At 42.8% G+C, this 26095-nt stretch overlaps 3 protein-coding genes across 3 annotated transcripts; 2 read left to right on the forward strand and 1 right to left on the reverse strand.

Annotated features, from left to right (window-relative positions):
• Nucleotides 1-221: 221 nt before the first annotated feature.
• med1l (mediator complex subunit 1-like) lies at nucleotides 222-6877 on the reverse strand. Its single transcript, XM_083684280.1, has 17 exons — nucleotides 6740-6877; nucleotides 6457-6545; nucleotides 4899-4974; nucleotides 4593-4647; nucleotides 4097-4229; nucleotides 3961-3989; nucleotides 3668-3739; nucleotides 3516-3590; nucleotides 3332-3408; nucleotides 3154-3219; nucleotides 2968-3079; nucleotides 2755-2879; nucleotides 2444-2565; nucleotides 2000-2198; nucleotides 1587-1682; nucleotides 1367-1469; nucleotides 222-1149 (listed from the first exon to the last, which is right to left on the reverse strand). Exons 1-17 carry the CDS (start codon nucleotides 6756-6758, stop codon nucleotides 744-746), a joined length of 1854 nt encoding a protein of 617 aa, XP_083540406.1. The 5' UTR covers nucleotides 6759-6877; the 3' UTR covers nucleotides 222-743.
• Nucleotides 6878-7039: 162 nt separating this feature from the next.
• ralaa (v-ral simian leukemia viral oncogene homolog Aa (ras related)) lies at nucleotides 7040-13485 on the forward strand. The gene is made up of 5 exons (XM_083681242.1): nucleotides 7040-7147; nucleotides 8363-8620; nucleotides 8933-9141; nucleotides 9444-9618; nucleotides 9789-13485. The coding sequence occupies exons 2-5, from the start codon at nucleotides 8507-8509 to the stop codon at nucleotides 9909-9911; spliced, it is 621 nt and encodes a 206-aa protein (XP_083537368.1). The 5' UTR covers nucleotides 7040-7147; nucleotides 8363-8506; the 3' UTR covers nucleotides 9912-13485.
• Nucleotides 13486-14589: 1104 nt separating this feature from the next.
• Nucleotides 14590-24039, forward strand: cdk13 (cyclin dependent kinase 13). Its single transcript, XM_083672849.1, has 14 exons — nucleotides 14590-16190; nucleotides 18035-18610; nucleotides 18722-18889; nucleotides 19028-19167; nucleotides 19318-19488; nucleotides 19590-19779; nucleotides 19904-19960; nucleotides 20069-20170; nucleotides 20480-20557; nucleotides 20742-20858; nucleotides 20973-21104; nucleotides 21262-21458; nucleotides 21743-22252; nucleotides 22481-24039. The coding sequence occupies exons 1-14, from the start codon at nucleotides 15052-15054 to the stop codon at nucleotides 23194-23196; spliced, it is 4293 nt and encodes a 1430-aa protein (XP_083528975.1). The 5' UTR covers nucleotides 14590-15051; the 3' UTR covers nucleotides 23197-24039.
• Nucleotides 24040-26095: the final 2056 nt, after the last annotated feature.

Raw genomic sequence — 26095 nt, forward strand, 5'->3', positions numbered from 1 at the left:
CCTGCATTTAAGAGTTTTCCTGACGCAAACCTGCGTGCAAGCGTGAAAGGTGAATTAACAATAAAAACATCTACAGCCAACCCAATAAAATGTGCTAGCTAACCAGCCCTCAAGTCTGAGAGTCAATACCAATATGACCTCCACCGACAATAATTGGTAGAGTAAAAGGAGTTGTATGAGAAATTTACTGTACACATTATAAAGGTATAAAGTAATTTCATTTTACAAGCAATTTAGTGCAAACAATGATACTATCAAAAGTGGAAAGTACAATTCACGATAATTTGATCGATATTGGGAGCCTGAAAAACATCAGTTGAAAAACATAATCATCTATTATATAACCTAGTGGGGTACTAAATGATTCTGACAGTATACTGTCTTCTATCATTACAGTTTATGAATGTTTAATTGCTGTTTATGAAGGCATACAACTACTTGTATAGGTCTGACGGAGAATGTGTTATTAAAAATATTCACACACTGGTGTCTGAAACCCACTAAGTAATTAGGACTAAAAGCTTGATTATTTGCGAAAACAGTTTTTTGCCAGTGACAATTATAGGCATAAGAATTACTTTATATTAATATAATTACAGTTTAAAGGCTTGATGTGATGTAGAAAAAAAAAAACTATTTGCTTGAAAGATTTATTTTATTCAGTAGTTTGAAAAAATAAAGCTGTCATTTAAAAAGCTCTTAACCTGCACCCTTATGGCTTCACACGCAACACATTTTGACTCTTAGATTAGTTCTGGGAGATGGTTATTGGCTAGCCAATGTGAATAAACACCCACAGTGGCACAGGGGTAAGGGTTGGAAGGAGGGTTTGTATTGAGTTCAGGAACAGGCTGGGTTGAGGCTACAGACATTAGACAGTAGGCTGAGGCTGAGTCCGTTGGGGTGGCGTTCAGCCCTGTTGTATTCTGGGAAAACATGGTCGTAGGCAAGGTGGCAGTGTGGATGCCATTGGACTCAAGGGCAGGAACACTAGGGCAGTCAGTCTCACAGGGCATGGGGAGAGGAGGAAGAGTAGGGATGGCATCATCAGTAGGTATGGTGGGGTGGAAATCAGGTAGAGTTGCGGCAGGGATCATTTTGGCCAGCCTTCCATTCAATGCCCTCATGGTCACAGGAATAGACATGCATCTGAATCATAAAAGAAAACAGATGCTGCACAACTACATATTCTAACTTTTGAGTAAATATTGAATTAGTACAAGAAAGCTGGTTCTACCAATCACAGAGGAAGGGGTTAAGAAAATGTCAATGTCAAAACCTTTGGACTTTGTCAGACTATGTAAAAGTAAGCTTGCTAATATGTAATTTTCTCTCAATTAACTCCTCATCAAAATAAAAGAAATACCGTTTTAGGACTCTGGAGATGTATTCGTCCATAGATGGCTCCTCGAAAACCTCCCCAAACAGACTACAGGTGAGCTGCCGAGAGTCTGCTACATTCACCAGCACTGCAGACAGGAAAAATACACCACTCAGATACCATACTAGGGAAGAGTAGAATAGAGTAGAATGTATATAGTGGTTCCCAAAACAACCCCTCTACTCTACATAACACAAATACTTACAAACAGCGAGAGCGCCACTGTCAGGTAGGTGAAAGGTCACCGAGAGGCTGGTGTCTGACTCTGGAAGAACTTCGCAGTGGAGATCACACACTGAACCTGAAGGGGTTTTTGTTAAAGAATTCAACAACGTCATTACCAGGTTGGAAATCGCTGGAGAGTGTGTGTAAGCTTCTGATTTGCACAGCTTGACCTCAGCCGTGTTGTCATCAGATGTCAATATCCATTTCATGATTACTCATTGATTATTGATCAAAGGAATTTAGTTCAGTAAAATACACTGCAGTACATGTATTTACAATATAAAAACACTGTTACTGTAGGCTACTTCACATGAGTAGATTCCAATGATTTGATGATGATTCTGTAAATAATGTAGGTTTGGTGGACTACAATCTTGATGGGAGTTCACTGACCTGGGCTGGGCCTGCGGGAGGTGATACAGCTGGCTAGTAGAGTGTTGATGGCACACTGGTGGCGGAGCAGCTCCAGGAGGGCAGGGACATGGGCGGGGTGGGTGAAGGGAATGCTGCTCACTAGCGCCCCCTTCAGAGCAGATGCTTCCCATGCAGCCCCTGGCAGGACATACTGGTGCATCTCTTTACCAGGGAGGGGCTAAGAAATGCCAGTGTCAAAACCTTTGGACTTTGTCAGACTGTTGTATAAAAGTAAGCTTGCCTAATATGTCATTTGCTGTGTATGGGTCTGAATTCCATGCCAATGTGTATCAACATACTCCGAATATGTGCCTCTTGAATGGTACCTAACTCAGTTGTAGAATGGTGATGTCAATCTTGAAGTGTTAAATGTACAACAGGGCTACACTTCAAAACCTGCTCATGTTTAAACAATCTACAAACCACTAGAAAGTGGGCATCCTGGTCATCCAAGATTTCCTCACAACTCTTTTCTCCCAATGAACTCCTCATCATTAGCTGAAGAAAGGGCGCCCACTGCAGGTAAACATCTGGTATGGCAACATCTATAAAACAACAGAGCTGAGTCAGATACCAAGAAAGATGATATCCAATCAACTGTGAATAACAGTGCAACACAATATGTTCATTTACAAATAACACACAAGTTCAACTTATCAACACCTGTAGTTCAGTTCACCTTAGGCATACATTTTACTGGTAGGAGTGTCAAAGTACTGTATGCCTCTACAAACCTGTAATTTGGCTGATCTTGTCTATGAAGGAGGAGAGCATTGGTAGTGGAGGGTGTAGTTTGAGCTGGAAGCAGGCAGGCACAATCTCACAGGGCACCTCACAAAGAGGACTGTACAATGGGAGACTGTAAAAGCACATCTGTTAGCATATACAAACTCAATACTAGCTCTAGCTGATGATCACAATATCCTGTCCAGAGTCTCAATAGTTACCCCTGGGCATCAAGCTGGGGTGGCTGTGGGATCAGGGACGTCATCTGGAGCTTATGGGTGGAGTCACTGGACCCCACTGACACCAGGGCCAGCTGGCCAACACTCTTCCTATCTGCAATCCAATATTAAAATACTACAGTCGTTCATTGGCTTCTACAAGATTTCTGCTACAATGTGTTTCTATACCTGGATCTGACATCTCCAGGAGGATGTCAAAGGGGCTGATGTAGAACTGGATACTCATTGGAACACCTGAGGAGAATGGAAATAAAGTGACATAAGTGTAATGGAGGGTGGAAGAGCAGCTAAAGCCAATGAAAAAAGTGTTCTCTGGTCATTCTGTTTCCTCTATTTGCTACTGCACCTTCTTTCCCTGTCGTAAGATAGCCAATCCTGCCATTGAGAATCATGTCCATGTGAAGATTGCAGTCCTTTAGTGGTCTGAAAGAGAGACAAACAACTTGTAGGGTGCACAAATTAAAGTTGTTTGTTTACAGCTGAGACAGATGTCCATCCTATAGACAATGCACTCATTCTATTTCACTCACCTAGGCAAATATGATATCTTCTGTAGATCTTTTCCCAAGTATTGCAGTGCTGTGTATATCTTTATCTTGACCTCACTACAAAATAATATCTTAGATTCATGACAACAATAGTTAAATTATACTAAATGCAAAGTTTGTTAAACAGACAGTACTTGTCTCCAGGTATGTTGTACATCGAGAAAAGATCTTCCAGCTTAATTGAGAATTCTTCAAACTTCTTTGACCTGTGCCATAATAAAGAGAGTCATCTGAGGATGGCTTTCAGTTTTAGGATTCAAAAGTTCATATTTTGTTAGAACTTTGGAAAATGAACATGCTTACATCCAAAATAAACTCATTACCAGTTCCATATGCAGTGTGAAAACATTGCCATAGCATTTTTAAAGAAATGTGTTAGGTGACCTCACTTGATTCACTGTCAGACTGTGGGTGTATTACCTCGTACCTTAACAGTTGAAGAAGTGACTCACTTGACTGTAACAAACACACACCAAAACAAATTACCATTAAAGTAAGGAAACACAGAAGTAATTGGAACCAATCAAATTAATTTATGTAAGGAGAGACTATCAGTTTACTACCACAGGGGCTTCTCCATGCTGGGCCACTTTGACATCCTCTACCCCACCACCAGGCAGCAGCAGCACCTCTAGGTAGAACATGTCAGCTGTGAGGTAGCAGGTGGTCTCAGTGGGGCTCAGGTGGGACGCCATCCTGTGAATAGCAGAGGTCAAGGGTCCTAAATGTGGATGTAGACAGAGACCTCTTTAACTGGCTTTCTAAACACCACAGTGTCTTTGAAGGTATAGTTATTAATGTTTCTATAATTTTTATTTGATGCTATATAATTAAAAATAAAGTCAAGACCATGCATAATATCAAGTCCAAGTTTGATATTTTGTTTATTTGTATTTGTGTTTATTTTCTCCATTTCAAATCAAGACAAGAGATGCAGCAATGTCTTGAAAATTCAAAAGTAATCCTTTGATTGTCCAGTAGATGGATACAGAGTCTAGACATGAAATTACTAAAACAGTCCAAAAAGAAAGCATTATATTGACATTAAAAGTATTATACCCTCTCTGTTTGGCCATCATCTCCAACCGGGATACCATGGCACTCAGAGAAGACACTGGCATTATAGAGCAGAAAGAGAATGGAGGACATTATTTCTTTTTTTTTATCAGAATTAAGAAAAACAAAACAAGGACACCACTTCAAGTGTCCATATTTACTGGATAAACCATATATATTAAAGACCTGGAGCTAAAATTGAATACTGATACCTGGTACCATATGCATTAGACTTTGAACCTTGATAGCTCTGATAGTTAATGTGGTAAATAAATCATTAATAATTCACAAATGAGTACAAATCTTTACCATTCAGTGCTTCATGGAGTCTTTTTAGACACCTAATCAATGGTTCACACGGTTTGTTGTCACCTCTCGATTTGTCCTGTAAAATACAGTTAAAAAGAAACATTTCATGTGTCTTAAGTATCCTGAGGAAAGCAGTGAAAACTTTGACATCAGTGTTTACGGAGGGCCTTAGATAACCAGTCTCAGGAGAGTACTTAAAAGCTGGATGTGCTTCAGCTTCAGAATGAGCATCACTGATGGCCGACATCTGCATGGCCCAGATCCAGCTGCCTTATCCCGTCAGACCGGACCACACATCTCTGCCCAGTAACCACCACAGCCTCTGCCTAACACTAACCCCTCCTGCCGCAGGCCCTGACTAACTGCTGCCAAGATAAACTTCCTCTGAGTGAGGCCCAACAATCATCTACCCCCCTGCTCCACCCATACCAAATCAAAACTAAGTCACCAAGACAGTGCACTCCTAAATGTACAGTCCGTGAAATTCTTCCAGTCTGCAGTCACATAGCTGCACAGGGCAAGACAGGACAGAATAGCACAGCTGCATACAATGTCATAGTTTTGTTATGGATTCCAATTGTTTCTCATCCCTTCGCTCTATTCTTCTATTCTGTCGTATACAATTGACACTACACATTTTGATGTCTAAATCTAAAAGGTGCTATAGGAGCTCAATTTCCAAAGATGGATGATTGGATTGTAGTGTTTCCTATCTGGCTGCCGTGCCAAAACAAGCATTTTAGTTTAAACCTATTGGAAACTTATTTTAAAAGCAGGGGAGCAAGGAGCAACATGACCAGAAAGACCGGGGCAGGCCTGACAAAGTAATTGCAGGGGACAGTGGACTGAGTTCATTTCCTTTTAATTGCCCATCTCATGCTAGTTCCCCTTGGGTGATGAAAAGTGGAGGGGAAGGAACAGTTGATAATGAGCCATGGAGTACAACTGGACAGTGGCCAAGGATTCCAGGATGAAATGACCTCACTCATATCATCACATCAGATCAGATTCCAGTAAGCCAGTCTACAAAGTAGGCATTTCCGAAGGAAACATATACCTTGTATGAAATAATGTTAGTAAATCTATGAATATGCATTCAGTAAATTAATTATTAGAATAAATAAAGTATATACAAATAAGTTGTTATGGGGTGTGCACAAGATCACAATGAAATACCTCTCCATCCAAAAAAGGGAGGTAGGTTTCGTGGCCCAACAAAATGGTAGATCTGACTGTACCCAGGCGAGTTCGGAGGGAGGAAACCGTTACAATGAAAGTGTGGTGAAATTATTCCTGTTGGTGACAGATCAGGATGGGCACATTCCAGTGATTAAAAGCCTCCAGTGAATGAGGGACCATGTTTGTATAGTGAGTTCGGTACAGCTCTAATCCTGCTGAAATCTTACTTAAACCCAACATCTGGAAAGCATTTCGAACAGTCACGGATGCATTTGTACATTTCTTGAGACAAGCTGTGAAGTAAGACAACCCCAGTTCCAAAGTAAGAAATGACGCTGAGGATTTTCATTCTCTCATTACATAATCAGTGATTGCTTACCATACATCTGCGAACCAGTTGAAAGGTCTCTTTCCATGTTTTCTCTGCATATTTTGAATGCAGGTTAAAAATAATCTTGCTCTCAACCACTAAAAAGAGGGAGATGAGAAACATTAATTTGACACTTCAAACAAGAAAGACAACATGGACAGACCGAAATGTACTCCAAGTGTCGGGGTCAATTCCATTGCAACTCAGGAAAAAGTTTAAGATAACTATTTAAAAACATAAATCATTGTCTGAAAGGACTTCTCAATGAAATTATTCCTTATTAGACCTATACCTGCTGTCTTCAATTCCATCAAGTCTCAGTAGTGAACACTTCCTTGCGGTGTCACAACAGAACACGTGCTGTTGTCTAAATACCATGCAAAAAGCCTGAGATCGTTTTTTTTTTAACACATAATCTGAGAAATTATCATTTTGATAGAAACAGTATGCTGAGTCGCTCACTGTGGGCTACTATGTATCGTGTTAATTGATATAATATAAAAAATTGCAACATTGTTCGAAACATTCTATGACGATTCCTCCACCCTCACGCACACCCCCCCGCGTCCACAGGAGATAGGACTAGTCAGGGCGCTTTCGAAGAACAAGTCCAAACGAGGCAGCAACGACTGGAAACACTGTATTGTCTAATTCACTTGACATTTATAAGCCTTCCCTTCATCGTAAAAGGTATCCCAAGGTAAGGTCATTGTCTTATACCTTGAAATTAGTTAACAAATCTAGTTAGCTATGTTTGCTTGTTTCAGTTGATGGATTTTGGACATAACATTGATTTGCTATAGTATTTCAGGTTAACTTGGCTAGCTGGCTATGCTAGCTAGTAGCAGTCTTTACCCCACCTTGCTTGCTAGCCAGTCACCTACTAGTGGATGTCGTCAGAGACGGTGGAGACCTGTCTTCCATAATATATGGTGTCATTTTGCATGCAAATCAATTTTTCGACTATAAATCCATTGCACTGTTACTAAAATATGAAAGTCTTTTCTTCCTCCCATCCAGTGAATGTTAGCCTGTTAACTAACTTGTTAGCTTGATTAATAATAGCTCGAATTATGAGTGATGGCTGTTTTGCAATATCTGATACATAGCTAGTAACTATTCATTCTCATTAATCCTTATCTTTGTCGCTTATTGGCCAGCAAACTGTTGACTTTGTTATTCAGCTGGGTGTGTCGTTAGAGGTAAACTAGTTACATTTCAGTGTAGCTAACTACAGTAGCTATATCAACTGTTGCCATATTGGAAGTTGAGTTTGACAGGCCTGTCTGTAATTCCCAGGAACAGTTGATCTGTGATGCTATGCTAGTTTGTTACTTTATAGCCTATCGTCTGATCAGAAACTGGTGTATAGTGTCAAATTTGCTGCTGTTTTCCCAGCTATCTGCTAAAGTGACAGTTGAACTGTAAAAGTCATTGTTAGCTTAGTCAAAACAACCACTCCCTATTTGTTCCCTGTGTCACCACTGCCATAGACCTATTGTGAAACTTGGCTCCTGGAGATTGGTTCTTTCTGAAGTATTCACTGCAATAGTAGACTAGTTTGTATATCAGTATTTCAACAAGCTAACAAAGTGCAGTCTGCCTTGGTGCCATCCTGGTTTCTCTCCATCACTACACTGGCCAGTGGCCACTATCTTGTGTGCACAAGTGAAGTGTTGTACAATCATTGTTGATGTGTTGTGGAGGACAACTTGCTTGCTTGTCATCCTAGGCTCGGCCTATTGTCATTGATCAAGCTAGGCCCTAAGTCCTGTACAATAAATACATGTTATGAGAGTGCCCCCTTGTGGTTTTTATTTCATAATGTTGAGTTGAGAAAAGATTTAAGCTAATCACAAATTAGGTTTATATCATGTGCTGTGAATTATATTGTTTTTGTTCTTCTTTTTTTCAGGGACCACACTCATTCTGACCCTCACTACAGTGGGAGCCTGCTGTCCAATCTCACTGCCTTACCTTCCTAACCCTCCTTCCCCCTCCCAACTCCTTCCCGAATCCCCTCCTCTCCTTAGACTCTGACCACTTCTAACCTATAGCCATGGCAGCTGCGAAACCTAAGGGGCAGAACTCTCTGGCCCTTCACAAAGTGATTATGGTGGGAAGTGGTGGAGTGGGCAAGTCAGCCCTCACTTTGCAGTTTATGTATGACGAGGTAAGAAAGAACCATGCCATGGAGCACACTTGTCAGTTGTGGTTAGTTGTGTTCCCTGAGGCTCATTCTATTAACATATAGTATTTTGTGGGACAAGGTAAATTACTATTGTGAGAAGGCCTATTTCTTCTCTTCAGGACAAGGGATGTTTAGTCTATAAACTTTCTCTTAATGTAGGCCTGCATGTCTCTAGAGACCACTATCTAGGCCTCATCGTAACCCCAATTTGCAGTGCCATATTGACTTTAGTGTAATGAATTCACGTGGTAGGCTATGTTGTGAGGTTCCTCATTGGTGATGTCAACCTCCTAGTTTGTTGAGGACTACGAACCCACCAAAGCAGACAGCTACAGAAAGAAGGTGGTTCTGGATGGGGAGGAGGTGCAGATAGACATCTTGGACACGGCTGGACAAGAGGACTATGCAGCCATTCGCGACAACTACTTCCGCAGTGGGGAGGGCTTCCTCTGCGTCTTCTCCATCACTGAACTGGAGTCATTTGCAGCAACAGCAGACTTAAGGTTGAGCATTCAACTCCAAATGCTTGCTTTTAGTCTTTCATGATGAGTTAATACATATTCACCGAATGCCTACTACATTGTTTTTAGTCATTTCCATGCATGGTTGAAGGTTGGATAAAAAAATAAAAGTTCTGTTATTCCTAAAAAGTAAAAGCTTATGCCTCTGACATAAGTAATTAATAAAAAGTAATCTGCAGTCTTTTTCTGCCATCACATACTGTAGGCACACATCCATTATTTGACATGGTGTAACCATGCAGGCACACTAGGGTTCTAACTTCTAAGCACACTGTGCTTTGCAGGGAACAGATCCTGCGGGTGAAGGAGGATGAGAATGTGCCCTTCCTCCTGGTAGGGAACAAGTCTGACTTGGAGGACCGGCGGCAGGTGAGCGCAGAAGAGGCCAAGGCGCGCTCCGAGCAGTGGGGCGTGTGTTACGTGGAGACCTCTGCAAAGACCCGTGCCAATGTTGACAAGGTAAGCTTGGCAATCTGAGGTGGGCTGCATCTACTAGCAAGGGTTATTCTGTCTTTTGTGAACAGCATTGGTCTGGTCCTTTGCTCTTCTCCATTCTGAAAATATAGTGAAGTATGTTTTGGTTGTTGCATGAAACTTATTGGTAAACCTTGTTGAAATTGTTTTTGCAGGTCTTCTTTGACCTCATGAGAGAAATCCGTGCAAGAAAGATGGAAGACAGTAAAGAGAAGAATGGAAAGAAGAAAAGGAAAAGTTTGGCCAAGAGAATTAGAGAGAGATGCTGCATTTTATAATGACAATGAGGCAGCGGTGACTGCTTATGTATATAAACATTTCTCTGATTTTTGCATTTGATTTGTGCCCATACCTGCCCCTTACTCTTGGTCCTGGTCTCCAGGGTGTCTGGTCTTGGATCAGAGGTAAGTGGTTGAGCAGAAGGTAAGTGGCACTGGCAACTGATTCATGCTCAGATTTGGCAGTTCTCTACATCATATTGATTAATTGATCCTTCATGCTCCTTCAACACTCCACAAAACCAGCCTGCAGCCTCTCTAGTTCTCTTGGACCAGGATCGGGGACCACAGAAGTAAGATATGGTACATGGACTAAATGTGACAAAATCTTTCTCAAACCAAGCTATTTGGGTTTGGCTGTGTAGATACAATGTAGATGTTGAGAAAGATGAGCTCAAGCAGACATAGGCAGGCTTAGATCCAGGGTTAGGAAGGGTAGATGCCATGTTATTTGATTTAAATCCTGGAGGGCTCCATCCAGATTAATTAGACCAGTCCCTCTATTGTTTATATTAACTTAATATTATTAAGTTGACACAATACTAATTAATAGAGATGCACCGATCCAATGCTGGACCGGGAATCGGAGATAGGGAATGCTATTTACTGATACAATGCCATGACTCAAACTGTCGTAAAAATATGTGTTGTAAAAACACGTGTGTTGTCGACTGACTGCTGAGCCCTTCATTGAATCGGTACTCTATATCGGTCGGTACTCAATAATTTAAAATGCAGTAATTAATCTGAGATTGAGGATTAAGTGAAATAACAGAAGCCTGCAAACATAGCGTCTCTCCAGACCTGGAGTTGAATAGCATGGATATTTACAGGTATGTCCTTTAAAACTACATTTTACAATATGAAATATGTACATTCAATTGTTAACAGAAGGAACAACAAACAAGTACCCAAGAACACTATGAATGTAAACATATATTTTTCAAGGTGTCAACTTATTTTTGCTCTTCAGAGGATACACGTAAAATAAAACCAAAAAATGTATTTTTTTGTTGCCATACATAAGATAAGCACACTAGTAACATGTTTTCCCTGTAAAGATGTGAGGGAAATCTCTTAAGTTTTTTTTTTTTTTTTTTTTTTTTTTTTTTTTACAATCTCACAGAGAGGACTTGAATTTAAGGTTATTGTTCATTATGGCCGAAGGGTCTAAGACTTTTAACTATTCAGTCTAACATTTCAGTCAGTTTACATTAACTTGTGCAGCTTCAGTACAGTGCTAATGAACGGGAATCTCCTTCATATGCTCTTCTGGAAAAGGATCTCTAGCACTTTTCTCTAGGTCCTTTTCCACCACTACTTCCTAAATCCCACCTGTTACAGAGTGGGTCAACTGGATTCTAGTCTTCAATTGAAAGTTCTTTTCCTGTGTTGCAACTGGGTGAGTGTGCATCTGTGGAGAGCTGAGTCATGTCCAAACAGGGTGGTGGCTGTCTGATGTTGTAATTAAGCACCAAAGACAATTGCCATCTCAGCCACTGAAATTGGAGTGCGTGGCAACTACATGTTCTACATTTTATATTACATTTATGGCATTTAGCAGACGCCTTTATCCAAAGCGACTTAAAACAAATACATTTGTTTAAGTAAGTGAATCATCTATCCATCAGTCATCATAAGATAAAGTAATCAATGCTCAGACCAGGGGCCATAGGCAGTCACAAAGCTATAAGAAGGATTTTTTTTTTTTTTCATTTATTTTTATTTTATTAACAGGAGAAAAACTTGTACAGGGGGGTAGTGGGGGTGAAGAGGTCTTTATGAGGGACCGTTAAGATGTAGCCTGAAGAGATGGATCGTCAATCTACGGCGGAAGATTGGTAGTGACTCTGCAGTCATGACAGCAGTGGAAAGCTCATTCCACCAGCGGGGCGCCAGGACAGTGAAAATCTATTTGTGTTGTAAGGCTTATAATGCAACTGTTCAATAATGATGTGATGATGGATTATAGAAGGTTGTTAGGGCCAAAGCTAGTGATCTTGCTCAGTTTTACTTTCTGATGCCTTGATGTCCATTGTGATTGTGAAAAAGCAAACTACTCCCCCTCTCCCTACAACTCGCACTACACTCCAAGATTACCAATCATATGCAATGCTGAGAGTTTGATTAAGGTGCTTTCTCTTATTTGCTCTTCTTTTTCAGTAAGCATTTGATATTCTCATTCACAGAACTCTGTGGTCTTGGAATTTGGTCATATGCCTGTCAGATCTTTCAAAAGTGTTCTATATCCTAGAACCACTTGTATTAATGTATTTGTATCTCTGTTTTATTGAACCTCAGAGTTTAGAAGCCCTGCCACTCATAACTGGTTTATTGAAACCCTGAACCCTAATTCTGTTGATATAAGGGCTTTCACTTAAAACACTTTTTTATTACTTTATCACCATCATAATACCTACAGTAAGGACCTGAGAAATTCTTGACTACCTGGTCTGACATTATCAACATTTAATTCAAATCTTATTTAATTCAAATCTTACCCCCAAGGCAAATCTTACCCCCAAGGCAGCACTACATGTGCCTCCACAATCCAGACAGTTTGCAACAAATGTTCACACTTGTTACTTTAAATTAGCTTATATGATTGGAATCCTCCTATGAACATTGTTTAAAGAGAAGTATGTATGCATTCTGGTGTATCCACACATGGTTTGAGAGGGCGCTATGTCGTCCTCTTGGTGCTGGGGGTGGAACTACAAGAGAAAAAACCTGTCAAGAATTCCTTCGGCCCCTTAGTATGTTACACAAATAAATGTAAAATTCACTTCACTTAAGTATCCCATTGTGGGATTATTAGACATTTGAATAATCACACACATTTTTGCCAACTACATTCAGTCCCTATCCACCCTCTGAAGGGAACATTACACCAAGTGAAACCTATTAAGACAAAATGTATGAGAGGATATTTTTTATAGTGATAATTTAAAGTGATAAGGTAAAGATATTTTTGAAGGTCTAAGGGCTAACCTTGTCAGTTACTTACCTAACTTGAGGCCAACCTGACTGCATAGTATATCACATCTGTCCTCTCGTGGGAGGTAGGATGCAGTGTCCTAAATTAGGCTGGTGTATACAGTACTCGGCTCAAACATGCTTGCTATATTAACCATTCCCTACTTCCATGGTGCTACCTTGCTTTCTCAGACTTGCATCAAGGTGTGTCTGTCTGTCTGTCTGTATCTGCCTGTCCTATACCTTCGGAAGTTCTATTATCAAGTAGTATCAAAGGACAACTGCAACCTGTACTTTTCCTATTGCTTGTCTTCACAGTTTTTGACTGCCTTTTAACATTTCAAGAGCCTTGACTTTTACTTTATTTATCTCTATGATTTGGTTTGTAAATCAGGACATCCATGTCAATATGAATGTGTTGGTTGTATAGCTTTATTGTTTAGTTATTCTGTTGTTGTGTTTGTGTCCATGTTTTTCATCCTAAACAGAACCACTAATGTAACTTACTGTGATTGGGTACAATAATTTAAATGTCGTACAACTTTCAGTTCATGTCAGTTGTGAGCTATCGGATAAACAAATAAAGTGATAATGATTAATAGCATTTATACAAACAATTCTATATTATTCCAAGATCATATATCGGTCGTAAATGCATCATATACATTTGTTGATTAATTCCAATGACATTTTCTATAGGAATAGTAAACCAGTGTGATGCACTACATACTGGATCTGTTGTCCCACTGATGTCAGGTGAACTCATACAGTATTCTTATGAGTACCGTCATCTGTATCCTTTTAGATTTAGAACATTATTACAATCTGTTTATGATGGGGACTGATGAATCTCACAACTCCAATCTCGGAGAGAGCCAATGAATGTTCATAGTAGGTGTGCATCAGCTAAATAATGTTGGCCTTGTCGGACATGAAGACATTTGCTCCAGTATATCACTGTAACATACCTGTTCTCACTAATTATGGTCTTCTATCTGTACTACCGCATTAAAACAGGTGTGTTAGTGCCTTGGTGAAACGAAAACCTGCACACCAAAGAGTGAAGTTGGAGGGGTTTTGTGTAGAAATTATAGATAGCTACTATAATAATAATAATAATAATAATAATAATAATAATATACATTTTATACAGTTAATCTGAATTGACTGCAAATTCAAATATTTAAAAATGAATAAAATAATGTATATTTTTATAGGAATTTGTTAGCCTGTGTGTCAGGGGTTTCCTTTGACAGTGACGTAACCACTGATCTGGATTATGCATATCATTGGATGTAACAGCGGAGTAGAAGGCCTTCGGTTTGAAAGCTAGCTGGAGCAGACCTAGGGCCCGGCAATCTGCAACGATAGTTTACTGACAAAGTTTGGTAAATTTTATCTGTTAAATAGTAGAATAGCTGTCCATTAAAACTCATAAAATAGCATTTAACTTTCCCTATTGTTCTGATGACAAATGGTTACCCGTTAAGACATGTGAAAGTAGATATGTTTTTTTGAATGGCTTTGTTTTATTGAATCTGCCGGAGTTGACTTGAACTCCATAAGGAGAAAGAAAGCTAACCAGTGTGCTAGTAGCTACTTCCTTGTTAGTGCAGAGTGGAGTGTGAATGGCAAACGTCAAGAAGTTAGACTCCTAACGAGGACTGGGAGTTTTTTTTTTTTCAATGTACTTTTTTTTTTACCAATTTGCTGAATGGATTTTAATGTCCACATGAGCTACGATATTTTTCGAAGAACACATTTCCTTTGAACAGGAGAAATATTGGGCCTACTACACTCAGCATGGAATGGAATGCAATAACGAGACTGTAGCTACATAGCTAGCTGGCCACAGTAGCTAGCTGGCTAAGTTGGACATCTTTGGAAATGCTCAGTGCTGAATTGCAATGACTGATTTTCATTTGGAATATCATTAACTAACTAAACTCAGCTCATCGAGGGATTCATTTCAAGAAGGAACTGTTGGAGTGTGATGGATTATTGTAAGGAATAGGTCGCTGTTGGTTAGTGACTAGCTAGCTAGCGTTAGCCTGCTAGCTAGCCATCCAAATCGTTGCAAATGTTTTGTTTTGTGTACCAATGAACATAACGTTGAAAACTACGAATATTATCATAAGTTATAGCATATATTTTTGACAAATAAATGCCTAATTCGGAGGTGCTTCGCGAGGGTAGGGGAAGGAGCCCCTCGGCACAGAGAAATGCTAGACAGGACAGGCGTAGTAAACCTGAAAGCGGTACTACTCTGCGAGAGAAGCACCGGGAGAAGAGGCGGTCATCGGCTTCTCGGCGAAAGAAAACCAAACATGCTAGGGAAAAAGAGTCATTGCATACGCTAGACGAGCCCGATGGTGAACGTAGAGGCGGTTTGGAAAGAGAAGATGAACTTCGGACTTTAGTGGAATATGACGACGTGAGTTCTCAATCCGAGAGCTTTTCTGGGAGCCCCTCGCCCAAACTAGACCCACATGCTCATCGGCTTTCTGTGGACCGACTCAACGAAGTTGCGTTAACAGACAATAACGGACCGACATCCCCAGAGAGAAGGTCTCGGAGAGACCGGGATATTTTGCACCCTAGGAAAGATGACCAAACCAGTGGTTCATCCGAAAGGAATAGACAAGAGAAGGATCCGAAAAGAAAGGATCGTCATAGCCGTGAGACGGACTCTTCGAAAGCTCGTGGTGCAAGTAGCCTGAGCGGCACCAAAAACAATCGAGACAGTGCGAGAAACAGTGACAGTAACGGCAAAAAGACTTCATCTGCTTTGCCCCTCATGTCTTTGGATAAAAGAGAGTCTAAACGGCACAGAAGTACGACACGGTCTGATAAGGAGCCCCCATCTGCATACAGGGACGCACCACAATCATACAGAGATGACCGTGAAGAACTCAGGGCCTACAGAAGAAGTCCTGGCTTCAAGGCAGAAAGTCCCTATGGGACATCTTATTCATATGGAGGATACCAGTCTCCTAGTGGGAGTTATAACCAGTTTATATCAAGAAGAAGCCCCAATTATGGGAACAAAAGACAGTCTCCTAATTCGACATACTACGGCCGAGATGCGGAGGTTTACGGTGCCTATAACATTTCCAAGTCGCCCAGTTCATACTCGAGCAACAAAAGAAAGCGGTCTCCCATGAGCCCATCAAACTGGCGCAGGTCTCCAAGCTATGGCCGACATAGCCCATTCGAACAAGGAGAACTCGCAAGTCCCTACGCGCCCCGTCGGCGATCACGAAGTCCATACCGAAAGTCACTAAGCCCGAGTCCAGACGTAAGGTACGTAAATGTTTCAAAGATCAAGCAGCGGATCTTTCATAACTATACATCGTACATTTAGATCGACAATTTCAGCGAACTAATGAATGATGCATCATCCTATTTCCAACTTCCACCTGACTGTCTAATTTCACTTTGATGTGTGTTAAGTGCTTGTTTACCTTAGTAGGTTGAATGCCTCAGTGTGCCTCAGGCATTTGAAAGGGAGGCCATCTCGTATAAAAAATGCAAGTCAACTTCCTTGACAGAAGGAACGCACGTTAGAAGTGTAAGCGACCCACTGAGACTAAATTTGCTGGGCAAGCAAGCGGAGTCATCAATAGTACGGCGGTGGCTTGCCATGTATTTTCACAATGACAAAAGTCACAAGGCCACGAGGTGCTGTAAATGCCTGCGATTGTATCAAGCTGCACATCAAGTGGAATGTATCTAGCATGCAATATGGCCTGTTAAAATCAGTCAACAGAACAAAATCACATGGTAGGCAACTCGTTACTTTGACGCGTTCCATTACCATTATAGATGGATACATTTGGTTCCAACTACTGACGTTTTTTGCTGACTTCATCCGCATGAGACACTCGCCCCTATCGTTCTGATGAGTTGCTTTGGTTGACTCTCAGTTAACAAGAGCCGGAAGGGTTTAAAAACGATGGTTGTTATACAGTGTTAAAGGGGAAGTTTACCCGAAATCCATGTTCATGTGTATTTATAGTCAATCCATAATGGTTATTCTCTGGAACTATCATAATTTCCCGTGCAGGTGCGTCATAGCTATCAAAGAAGCAGGTCTGTGTTTACTTCCTAAAAATGTCTCATACCCTGTTAAAATACTTCAAACGAGACTTTTTGCACTCTGACCCTGCTCTACTCTGCCAGTGACTCAGAGCAGCTTGCGCTGTTCAACAGAATGACTTTGCATTGGAGGGAGAGGGGAATCTTGGAGTTGTTGGAATTCACTCAAATGGGAAATTTTGAACATCGGGAATGATCAGGGCATTCAAAGGGAGATATCTTGGACTCAGATCGTTTTAAAACATTCACAAAAAAACATTTGTCTTCTATTGAAAAATGAAAACAACAAATCCACTGCATTACAGGGTAAAATTCCACTTTAATGTACTTTACTCTTTCATTTTCTTTATGTGGCTTGTTAATACATTGAACAAGTACAGATGGCTGACAGGTTGATTTAAAAGCTAATACAAATACAATTATTGCTCTGAGTGAATGATACTCTACCATACCACATGCACACCCACTTTTTAAAATCTTTGGTTGGTGATAACTGAAAATGAGGGACACTTAAGGCTTAGGATATGTTGAAGTGAAGTTAGGATATATTAAAATAAAGTTGGTTTACTAACCATATAGGCCTAGTAAGAGACATTGATGATACAACGTATGACAAAGTAACAGTCTGGATGTGTAGAAATTGCACCAATGAATGTGCTAAGCTGTTCAAGATTGTGATTCATATTGTCATCCCTTAAACCACATTGCACCTGTTAATGTTGTAGATATGGTCTTACATCAAGCTTGATACTAGTCAGCCAGATGCTTGAGTAGCATTGCAGCTCAATGTGTTTTTTTCTTAATTCATTTGATAACTACACCTTCATTGCTTGTCTGAAAAGTGTAGGCTAATCTATAAAATGTGCTGCTGCTTGAAATGTAAACTAGCCCAATACATATTATAGGCCTACTTGCTTAATTTATAAATTGTCTTATCTTGACATTTTCAACTTCCAAGAGTGTGTAGTCCAATAATTAAATGTGAAGGAATCTGAATGAGCATATCCTCTCTGTGTAAAGGTGTGTAATTCCTCTCTCTCTCTCTCTAGGCGATCTGGCAAGTCTCGGAGCCGAAGCCCATACTCATCCTCAAGGCACTCTCGCTCACGTAGCCGCCACCGCCACTCTCGCTCCCGCAGTCGCCCATCCAGCCTTTCCCCCAGCACCCTCACCTTCAAGAGCAGCCTGGCGGCTGAACTCAGTAAGCAGAAGAAGGCCAAAGCCGCCGAGGCGGCCGCACGAGCCAAGAGCTCCAGCAACGCTTCCACACCCACCAAGGGTTCCTCAGCTTCCCACCAGCCCAGCCCCAAGTCCAACCATGCCACCAAGAAAGGCCGGCCCCCCTCTCCACCGCCCCCTGAGAAGGGTCCCAGGACCCCTGTGTCAAGCCAACCTCAGTCCCCCTCAGACAGGTCCTCCAAGAGGCCCACAGAACCCACCCAGCCCAGCAGGGATAGAGACCGGATAAGAGAGAGAGACGGAAAGGGAAAGGATGACCCCTCTGCACAGCGGGACAAAAGGAAAGCGCCTGCATCTGGACAGAGCAAAGAGAAAGAGCGAGTGACTGCCACAGTCATCCCTACAATGGCACCTCTGCCCCCAACTGTGATTGAGCACTTAGACAGGTAAGAGAAAAAAATAAGTTGGTCACTTTTATTTTACATGTCCCTCTTGGTTTCCTCCCCTTGTAACCTCTCAACTCCTGGGCTCATTCCCTTCTTTTCTCCTGTGTGCAGCCTGAAGGAATACTTGCCGTCGCTCTCAGGGAAGAAGAAGCCAGAGCGGAAGGGCCGCCACCTTCTGTCAGACCTGCCCCTTCCTCCTGAACTCCCCGGTGGCACTGTCAGCTCCCCTCACAGCCCGCCTGACGAGAAGAAGACCACCACACTTCGCCGCAGGCCCAAGTATGTCTTTGAACCTTTTTGTGTCCCCATCTCCGTCCCATGCCCTGTGTCTGTCATCATTACATGCTCTGTGCCACTGCTGGCTCTTACCTGTTTTGATTCTTCTAATTTGTGGTTTTGTTTGAATGTCTTTCCCAGAATCTGTGGCCCTCGGTTTGGGGAGATCTGTGAGACTGAAATTGACTGGGGGAAACGCTGCGTGGACAAGTTTGAGATCATCGGAATCACAGGAGAGGGCACCTATGGCCAGGTGTACAAGGCTAAAGACAAAGACACGGGTTAGGACACTGAATGCTTATTTGTCAACATTTCATGTTGCTCAGAATTTGTGTTCTGTTGCATTTGTAACTGAAATACATGGTTTGATAATTCATATTGGAGTATTTTCATGACTCTAATAACTATGCTTCTCTGATCTCATTGTGTAGCTGAAATGGTGGCCTTGAAGAAGGTTCGACTGGACAACGAGAAGGAGGGCTTCCCCATCACAGCCATCAGGGAGATAAAGATCCTTCGGCAGCTCAACCACAAGAGCATCATCAACATGAAGGAGATCGTCACAGATAAGGAGGACGCCCTAGACTTCAAGAACGACAAAGGTACATAATAGACCAACATGATATTGCATGCTGCTGTATTACCTGCATATGTTTTGCTTTTTTTGTGCGTCACTCCTAAAGCATCATGCTTCCATTCGCAGGTGCATTCTACCTTGTGTTTGAGTACATGGATCATGACCTCATGGGCCTGCTGGAGTCTGGCCTGGTCCACTTCAACGAGAGCCACATCAAGTCTTTCATGCGGCAGCTCCTAGAGGGCCTCGACTACTGCCACAAGAAGAACTTCCTGCATAGAGACATCAAGTGCTCCAACATCCTGCTCAATAACAAGTGAGTGCTCAACACCAAACAGAAAAGATCATACAAATCCACTGACATCTGTTTTGTAGCAGAATGGGGTTGTATCTATGCCACTCTGTCAACTTGAGTGATGTTGTTCTCTTTTATCCACTAGGGGTCAAATAAAGCTTGCTGATTTTGGCCTGGCCAGGCTTTATAACTCTGAGGAGAGGTAAGCCACCCTTATGGCTGACAAATTAGACTGTGTGCCGTAGCCTGTATTTTATTGCTCCATCAAGGATATTGATACTGATGTAATTTTTCTGTCTTCCTCTTTTAGTCGACCATACACCAACAAGGTGATCACCCTGTGGTACCGCCCTCCAGAACTTCTCTTGGGGGAGGAGAGGTACACACCTGCCATTGATGTGTGGAGCTGCGGGTAAGAGACATGTATACACTGAGGTAGAATCTCGAAGGTCTTTCTTTGATTCCTTGCATCCTCTCTCTCTCTTCTCCTTCTCCAAACTGATTGGAGGAGATCTGAGGATCCTCCCCTCGGACGTCCAATGCGTTTTGTGGAGGCAAGGGGAGAGAACATAAGGAATCGAAGGAAGAATTCAGTCACATTTGTTTTACAGGTGTTTTACTGGCGAGTGGGACCCATAACTCTTCACCATGGAATGATAACTTTTCGTGGTTCTATGAAGAATCAAGTATTCATGCATTTAATCTGATTCTTTCTTCCCAGGTGCATTCTGGGTGAACTGTTCACAAAGAAGCCAATTTTTCAAGCAAACCAGGAGCTGGCCCAGTTGGAGCTTATCAGGTATGTTGTGCGAAATCTGTATCGTAAATGTCATTCATCAATGTCTGTATAATGCAGCAATAGTTGCCCTAACCTCCGCATCCTCTAACAGAAAGAACTTCAGTTTAGTCTTCCTGTGAAATCGTCAGGAAAGGATGCTGTTTTCTACGCTACCTTAAACTTTTGTTTATTATTTTCTTTCCAGTCGCATCTGTGGCAGCCCCTGCCCTGCAGTGTGGCCAGACGTGATCAAGTTGCCCTATTTCAACACCATGAAACCAAAGAAACAGTACCGACGGCGGTTACGAGAGGAGTTTGCTTTGTAAGTCCCACAGGCCTGTTGAATCGAGTCACTGAGCCATCGTTTGAGTAATGAATGGCCGTGTCGTTCAGCCTGTGTGTTTGACTAATGCCTTTGGTCTTTGTCTCTGGGCAGTATTCCACCCTCAGCCCTGGACCTGTTTGACCACATGCTGGCCCTGGACCCCAGTAAACGCTGCACAGCAGAGCAGGCGCTCAACAGTGAATTCCTCAAAGACGTGGACCCATCCAAGATGCCCCCACCAGAGTACGTTTGACTGAGTTTGTGATCAACTGCTGTACTGCGTTGTTTTTATTTCCGTTTTCTTATGGGTTTGTGTCCCCTTCGCCCTACTTTATTACCTTGGACATCCACACTCACCCTTTCTCCCCATCTTCCCCTTCACCTCTCCTCCCTCCTCCAGCCTCCCTCTGTGGCAGGACTGTCACGAGTTGTGGAGTAAGAAGCGTCGGAGGCAGAAGCAAATGCCAGAGGAGCTGACGGCCCCCAAGGCTCCCCGTAAGGAGCTGGGCCTGGACGACAGCCGCAGTAACACACCTCAGGGCTTAACTGCCCCCGGGGGGCTCAAAGCCCAGACTGTAGCTGCCTCTGCCCTTCTGGGTGAGTATGTGTCCAGACCAATATCGCTCATCCATCCTTTAATACTCGCCTCATAGCTTGTTGGTTTCACCCTTTGATTTTTATATCACAATACACTGAGTAACATATCCACAAGCTAGTAAAATAAAGCTGACTGTGGTCTAAAGAAACAGGGCTAAATGAAATGCTAGGATAAACCAATGCCAATCTCAGCTTGTAGTATTATGTGAAACTGATGTTGTTCAAAGTTGTAGTTGTTGTAATTTTTTCTCTCATGTCTCATCTCACATTTGATTACCATGCAGATCCCAAAGGTCCCAACTCCCAGCTGACCCAGGAGCAGCTAGCGGTGCTCCTCAACCTGCTCCAGTCCAAGAGCACGGTCAACACGGCCCAATTTGCCCAGGTCATGAGCTCCAAGGTCAACCCTGAGACCTTGCAGCAGCTCTCCAAGGTCCTGCCCCCCGCACCCTCCACCGACCAGGATAGACCCCCTGAGCCGCCTCCGCCTCAACCCAAATCCAACAAGCCCCCTCCTCCGGGCGGAGCTCCCCGCACACCCCCCATGCCCAAGCCCCCCTCGCCACCTCCGTCCGCCCCAGAGGGTGAGGCCGCTGCAGCCACCCAGACAGCAGTCACCATGCTGCTGGCCCAGCTCCTCCAGGCTCAGCAAACACAGACCCAAAGGCAGGAGTCTGGTGGTGGTGGCGACGGTGGTGGGGAGGGGGTAGAGGGCACAATTGCACCACCACCAGGAGGCCCCGCGCCACCCCCAGAGGCCAAACAGCCCCCAGAGCCCAGCCCAATCTCACCAGGTAACCACCCTCATATGCTAAGGGGAAAATTAGTACTGTCTGCCTGATGAAGGAAAAAAAAGTGTGGTCATGGTCTTTTATATAGATTTGGTATATTTGATAGATACAATTACTATTTGAAGGTACTCTATTTATACACTTCGATGTTATATGTTCGAATTATAAATAGATCTGTGATTCATTATCTTGCATACAATCTCATACATTGTCTCATGCTTTATCTTTCAGTGTCTGAGGGAGGCGGATGTTCCTCCAGACCCCAGGGGTCCATCCTGCCTCCTGACCAGAGACCCCCTGAACCTCCCATGCCCCCTCCTCGCTGTGAGGACCTTGACTACCGGCAGGCCCCCGATCCCAAGACTGGCCACCTGCCCCCCATCACCTCCACATCAGGAGCAGGCGATGGAGGGAGACCCCCGGAGCCAGACTACCCACCCCTCCCCAGCGCAGAGGGACAGGGCTATGGAGGAGACTACAGTCGCCCCCCGCCTCCACCCTTCCCTCCCACAGGGTTCAGTGACAGCTACATGGGCCACATGCTTGGCGGTGGACTACCACCACACGCCCTAAGGGATGTCTTCAGCAGCACGGCTCCGGCCCCAGGCCAGTCCCAGGCTGCCGGGCCCCTGGCCCCCTCGCTCCAGGACCCCTACCCTCCAGGCACGGGGGCACAAGGCGGAGGCAGTGGCATGGTGTTTAGCGGGGACAAGGACCACCGCTTTGAATACAATCACAGTTCCCTTCCCCCCGTGGAAGGGCAGCCCAACCCAACCAGCATCCACCTCTTCAACCACGGCATCGGCCGCAAGGATGGCACACACCCTCCCCCGCCAGGCCAATCTTGGGGGTCCCCCTCCCATGCCGGGGCACCGCCCCCACTTCCGCTCGGGTTTGTCCCTCATGTGAACTCGGCAGCCATCCGAGGGCGGGGCCTCCCCTTCTGATTGGCTGTGGCATTGTTATGTAAGGTGGGGTGTGGCGAAGGACACACCCCCAGACTAGAGGACTCATGTACTGAGCCCAAACCCCCTCAGGCTAGACCAGAGGGATCTGGAAATGCACACTTGATTTGTAATAATTTAAAAAGAATCTGTGTAAAGCATTGTATTTCTCCTGTATCTGGAATGTGGGGTACAGAAGAAGGGTTGGAATTACAGAGGGGGCTTTTCTTGCTCATACCATTTTCGTATTTCTTTTTTTTTTGTAATCAATTCTACTGCTGTCTTTTAAATTAAACTTTTACCTTTTTTGAGTGTACATTTACCAGGCTAGGTATGTTTTACGTCTGTACCGTAGCCATTTCTTTAATTGCTCCAGGGGCAGTTTAGTATTAATATTGTTTTGCACTACTGACTAAAGTAGGCAGAATCTATTTAGGTATGAAATGAATGATGTGCATTTATCTGCACAAATTAGAAAATGACCAGTAATGTAGGTTTTTTTTGGCCAAGGATATGTTCAGACCAGAAGGGGCTCAGTTGATTGGGTTCCTGACTGGGAGTTGGGAGTTGTCTTTTGAAGAAGCGGCCTATTGGTTCCAGAGAGATTGGTAGCACTTGGACGACTGCAGTAAAACTGATAGCTACTGAATGACTTGATGGAGAAAGGCTGTGCTCACTTAAAATCCCACCAGCCCTTTCCCAATAGCCATTGGAAAATCATAAATAAAACAAAAAGAGACCTGTAACCCAAGTTCAAAAAGGAGGCTAGTAACATGTCTTTTTTTGTACTAAAATGTTTTTTTTTTCTCCCTTTGGCAAATGTTTATTAAAGAAATGCCAACAATGTTCTCTTGAAGTGTCTTTCATTGCCTCCATTACTGTGCCTATTCTACACACCACACACTAATTAATGATGAGAATGGACACCTTGATCTTTCCATGGCTATATGGAGCACTGCTCAGTTTATGCCCCACAGTGATATTTCAATTACACTAGTCACTTCATGATGTATTTTCCCGTTTCAACCAACCAGTAATCTCTAGGACAAGTCATGTGTATTTTATACATCACTTTTATTGACAAACAACACTTATTGATATATTTCATTCAAATACAAGATTTTACTGTTATTGACTGACAACATTGTTTTGCCACTGGAGGGCAGTATGAGTCAACCACTGAAAATACTTATGCCACACCTCCTGGACAACACACTTTGGGACATCCATAATCATAACATTCAGCCAAGGTGGCTATCCAAATGATACATCTTGGTTGTGCTACCTGAGGGCAAGATAAGGAGAGGTAGGCCTTTTCCTGGATGTTAACACTCCTGAGTAAGTGCCTAGGTCATTTCTCTTTCTCGGCTTTTCCCTCCATCACATGGCACATGCCCTGGAATGTGAACAATGCGCTTTGCCAAATGCTGAAATGCATTTGGCCTTGGCCTATGCTGCAAATGCAGTACATATTTGAAGAGTATTCCTAGTGAGTGCAGTTTTTTCCTTCATAAATGAGCTCTTTTAACCTTGCCCCTGAAGAAGTTCATATCAAGTTGAGCATGCCATTCCCAAACTTTACTGAGTAATATAACAGATTTCAGTAACAAAATGCACTTTCTCTGAGGCGGTCACATGTCCTCCCAGTGCTGGTTTGAGTTTAGCCCTGACCCCTGAGGCAAGAGGCAAGAGTCAGGATACACTTCTCCTTGGGCCAGGCTGCCATTCATGACATCCACAAAATTAAATTAGATGAATGTTGTTTATGGGCAGCTCTGGCCCATTGGAACACCATTATGTGCCCAGTTTGTCAAAGTCTGCATTAGCTCCCCTCTCGTTGGTTTCAGAGTTGGCCTTGAGCTGGCAGTCCCAATTCTTGATATAGACTGTAAGATGGTATAGATGCACAGTGATAGCCAAATATCATATGTGAAAGTTAACGAGGCTGTTAACGTGGGCCGAGAGGCTATACAATCTCATAATAATCTGACAGGCCCCACAGTTACTGTCTAATCTCTCTCTCCCTCTCTCTCTCCTTTTTGTTTGATCACCTATAGCAAGCCAATAGGCCCCTCAATGCAGTCAGAAAATGAATGCATTCTAGAAGGAGCATCATACATAGGCTATGAACAAAGTTCTTTGATTGACAACATGTATGTGAAGGCAAATTCCCAAAAGGTGGTGAAGAAATACACATCTCAAAGTGTCTTAGTATTCGGTATAACAATATCAGACATGTTTTACATGTGTTGAAATCGAGTGCTCTGCTCACTACTCTTCACTGTACCACACAGTGCTATAGCTTCAGCCAGCATCTTGACAGATGGTCAGTTGGTGTTGGCATTGGCATTGGCTACACTTGGCGAAAGGCTGGCTGCTATAGGGAGTTTTGGACCAGACTGACTAGGCAGTCAACACTATTCTCAGCTGCTGGTTTATGTAGAGCAGAGAGCCATCAAGGAAATGGACACAGCTTCTCTCCTAATGGTTTAGATAAGGGAACCTCTGATCCTAGACCAACTCTTGAGAGTTTTACAGCAACACAGAGAATTAGAGGAGACTAAGAATACTGTGTGTAGAGAGAGAAAATAACAGAGAATTAATCACATTTCGTACGGTAAGTCCCCATAGCGAATCTGAGGACATCGCAGCCATTCAGAGCAAGGCTTTTCTGTCACACCAATTTTGTATGTGGAAAAAAATCTATTTTATTTTATCCTCTTCTATTTTATCCTCAGACTGCCTTATTTTATCAATCTTATCAAGCGTAGGTGCTGTCCATGGTGCTAACTAAGGCAAGGAGAGAGCAGGGCTGCAGAAGTAGCTCTGCTTGATGGAACAAATAACTGACTTGGCTACAGGAGAAATGAAAACTTTCTAATCACAGCTGTTCAATTCTGCA

Source organism: Argentina silus (assembly GCF_951799395.1).
Source record: "Argentina silus genome assembly, chromosome: 1".
NCBI lineage: Eukaryota > Metazoa > Chordata > Actinopteri > Argentiniformes > Argentinidae > Argentina > Argentina silus.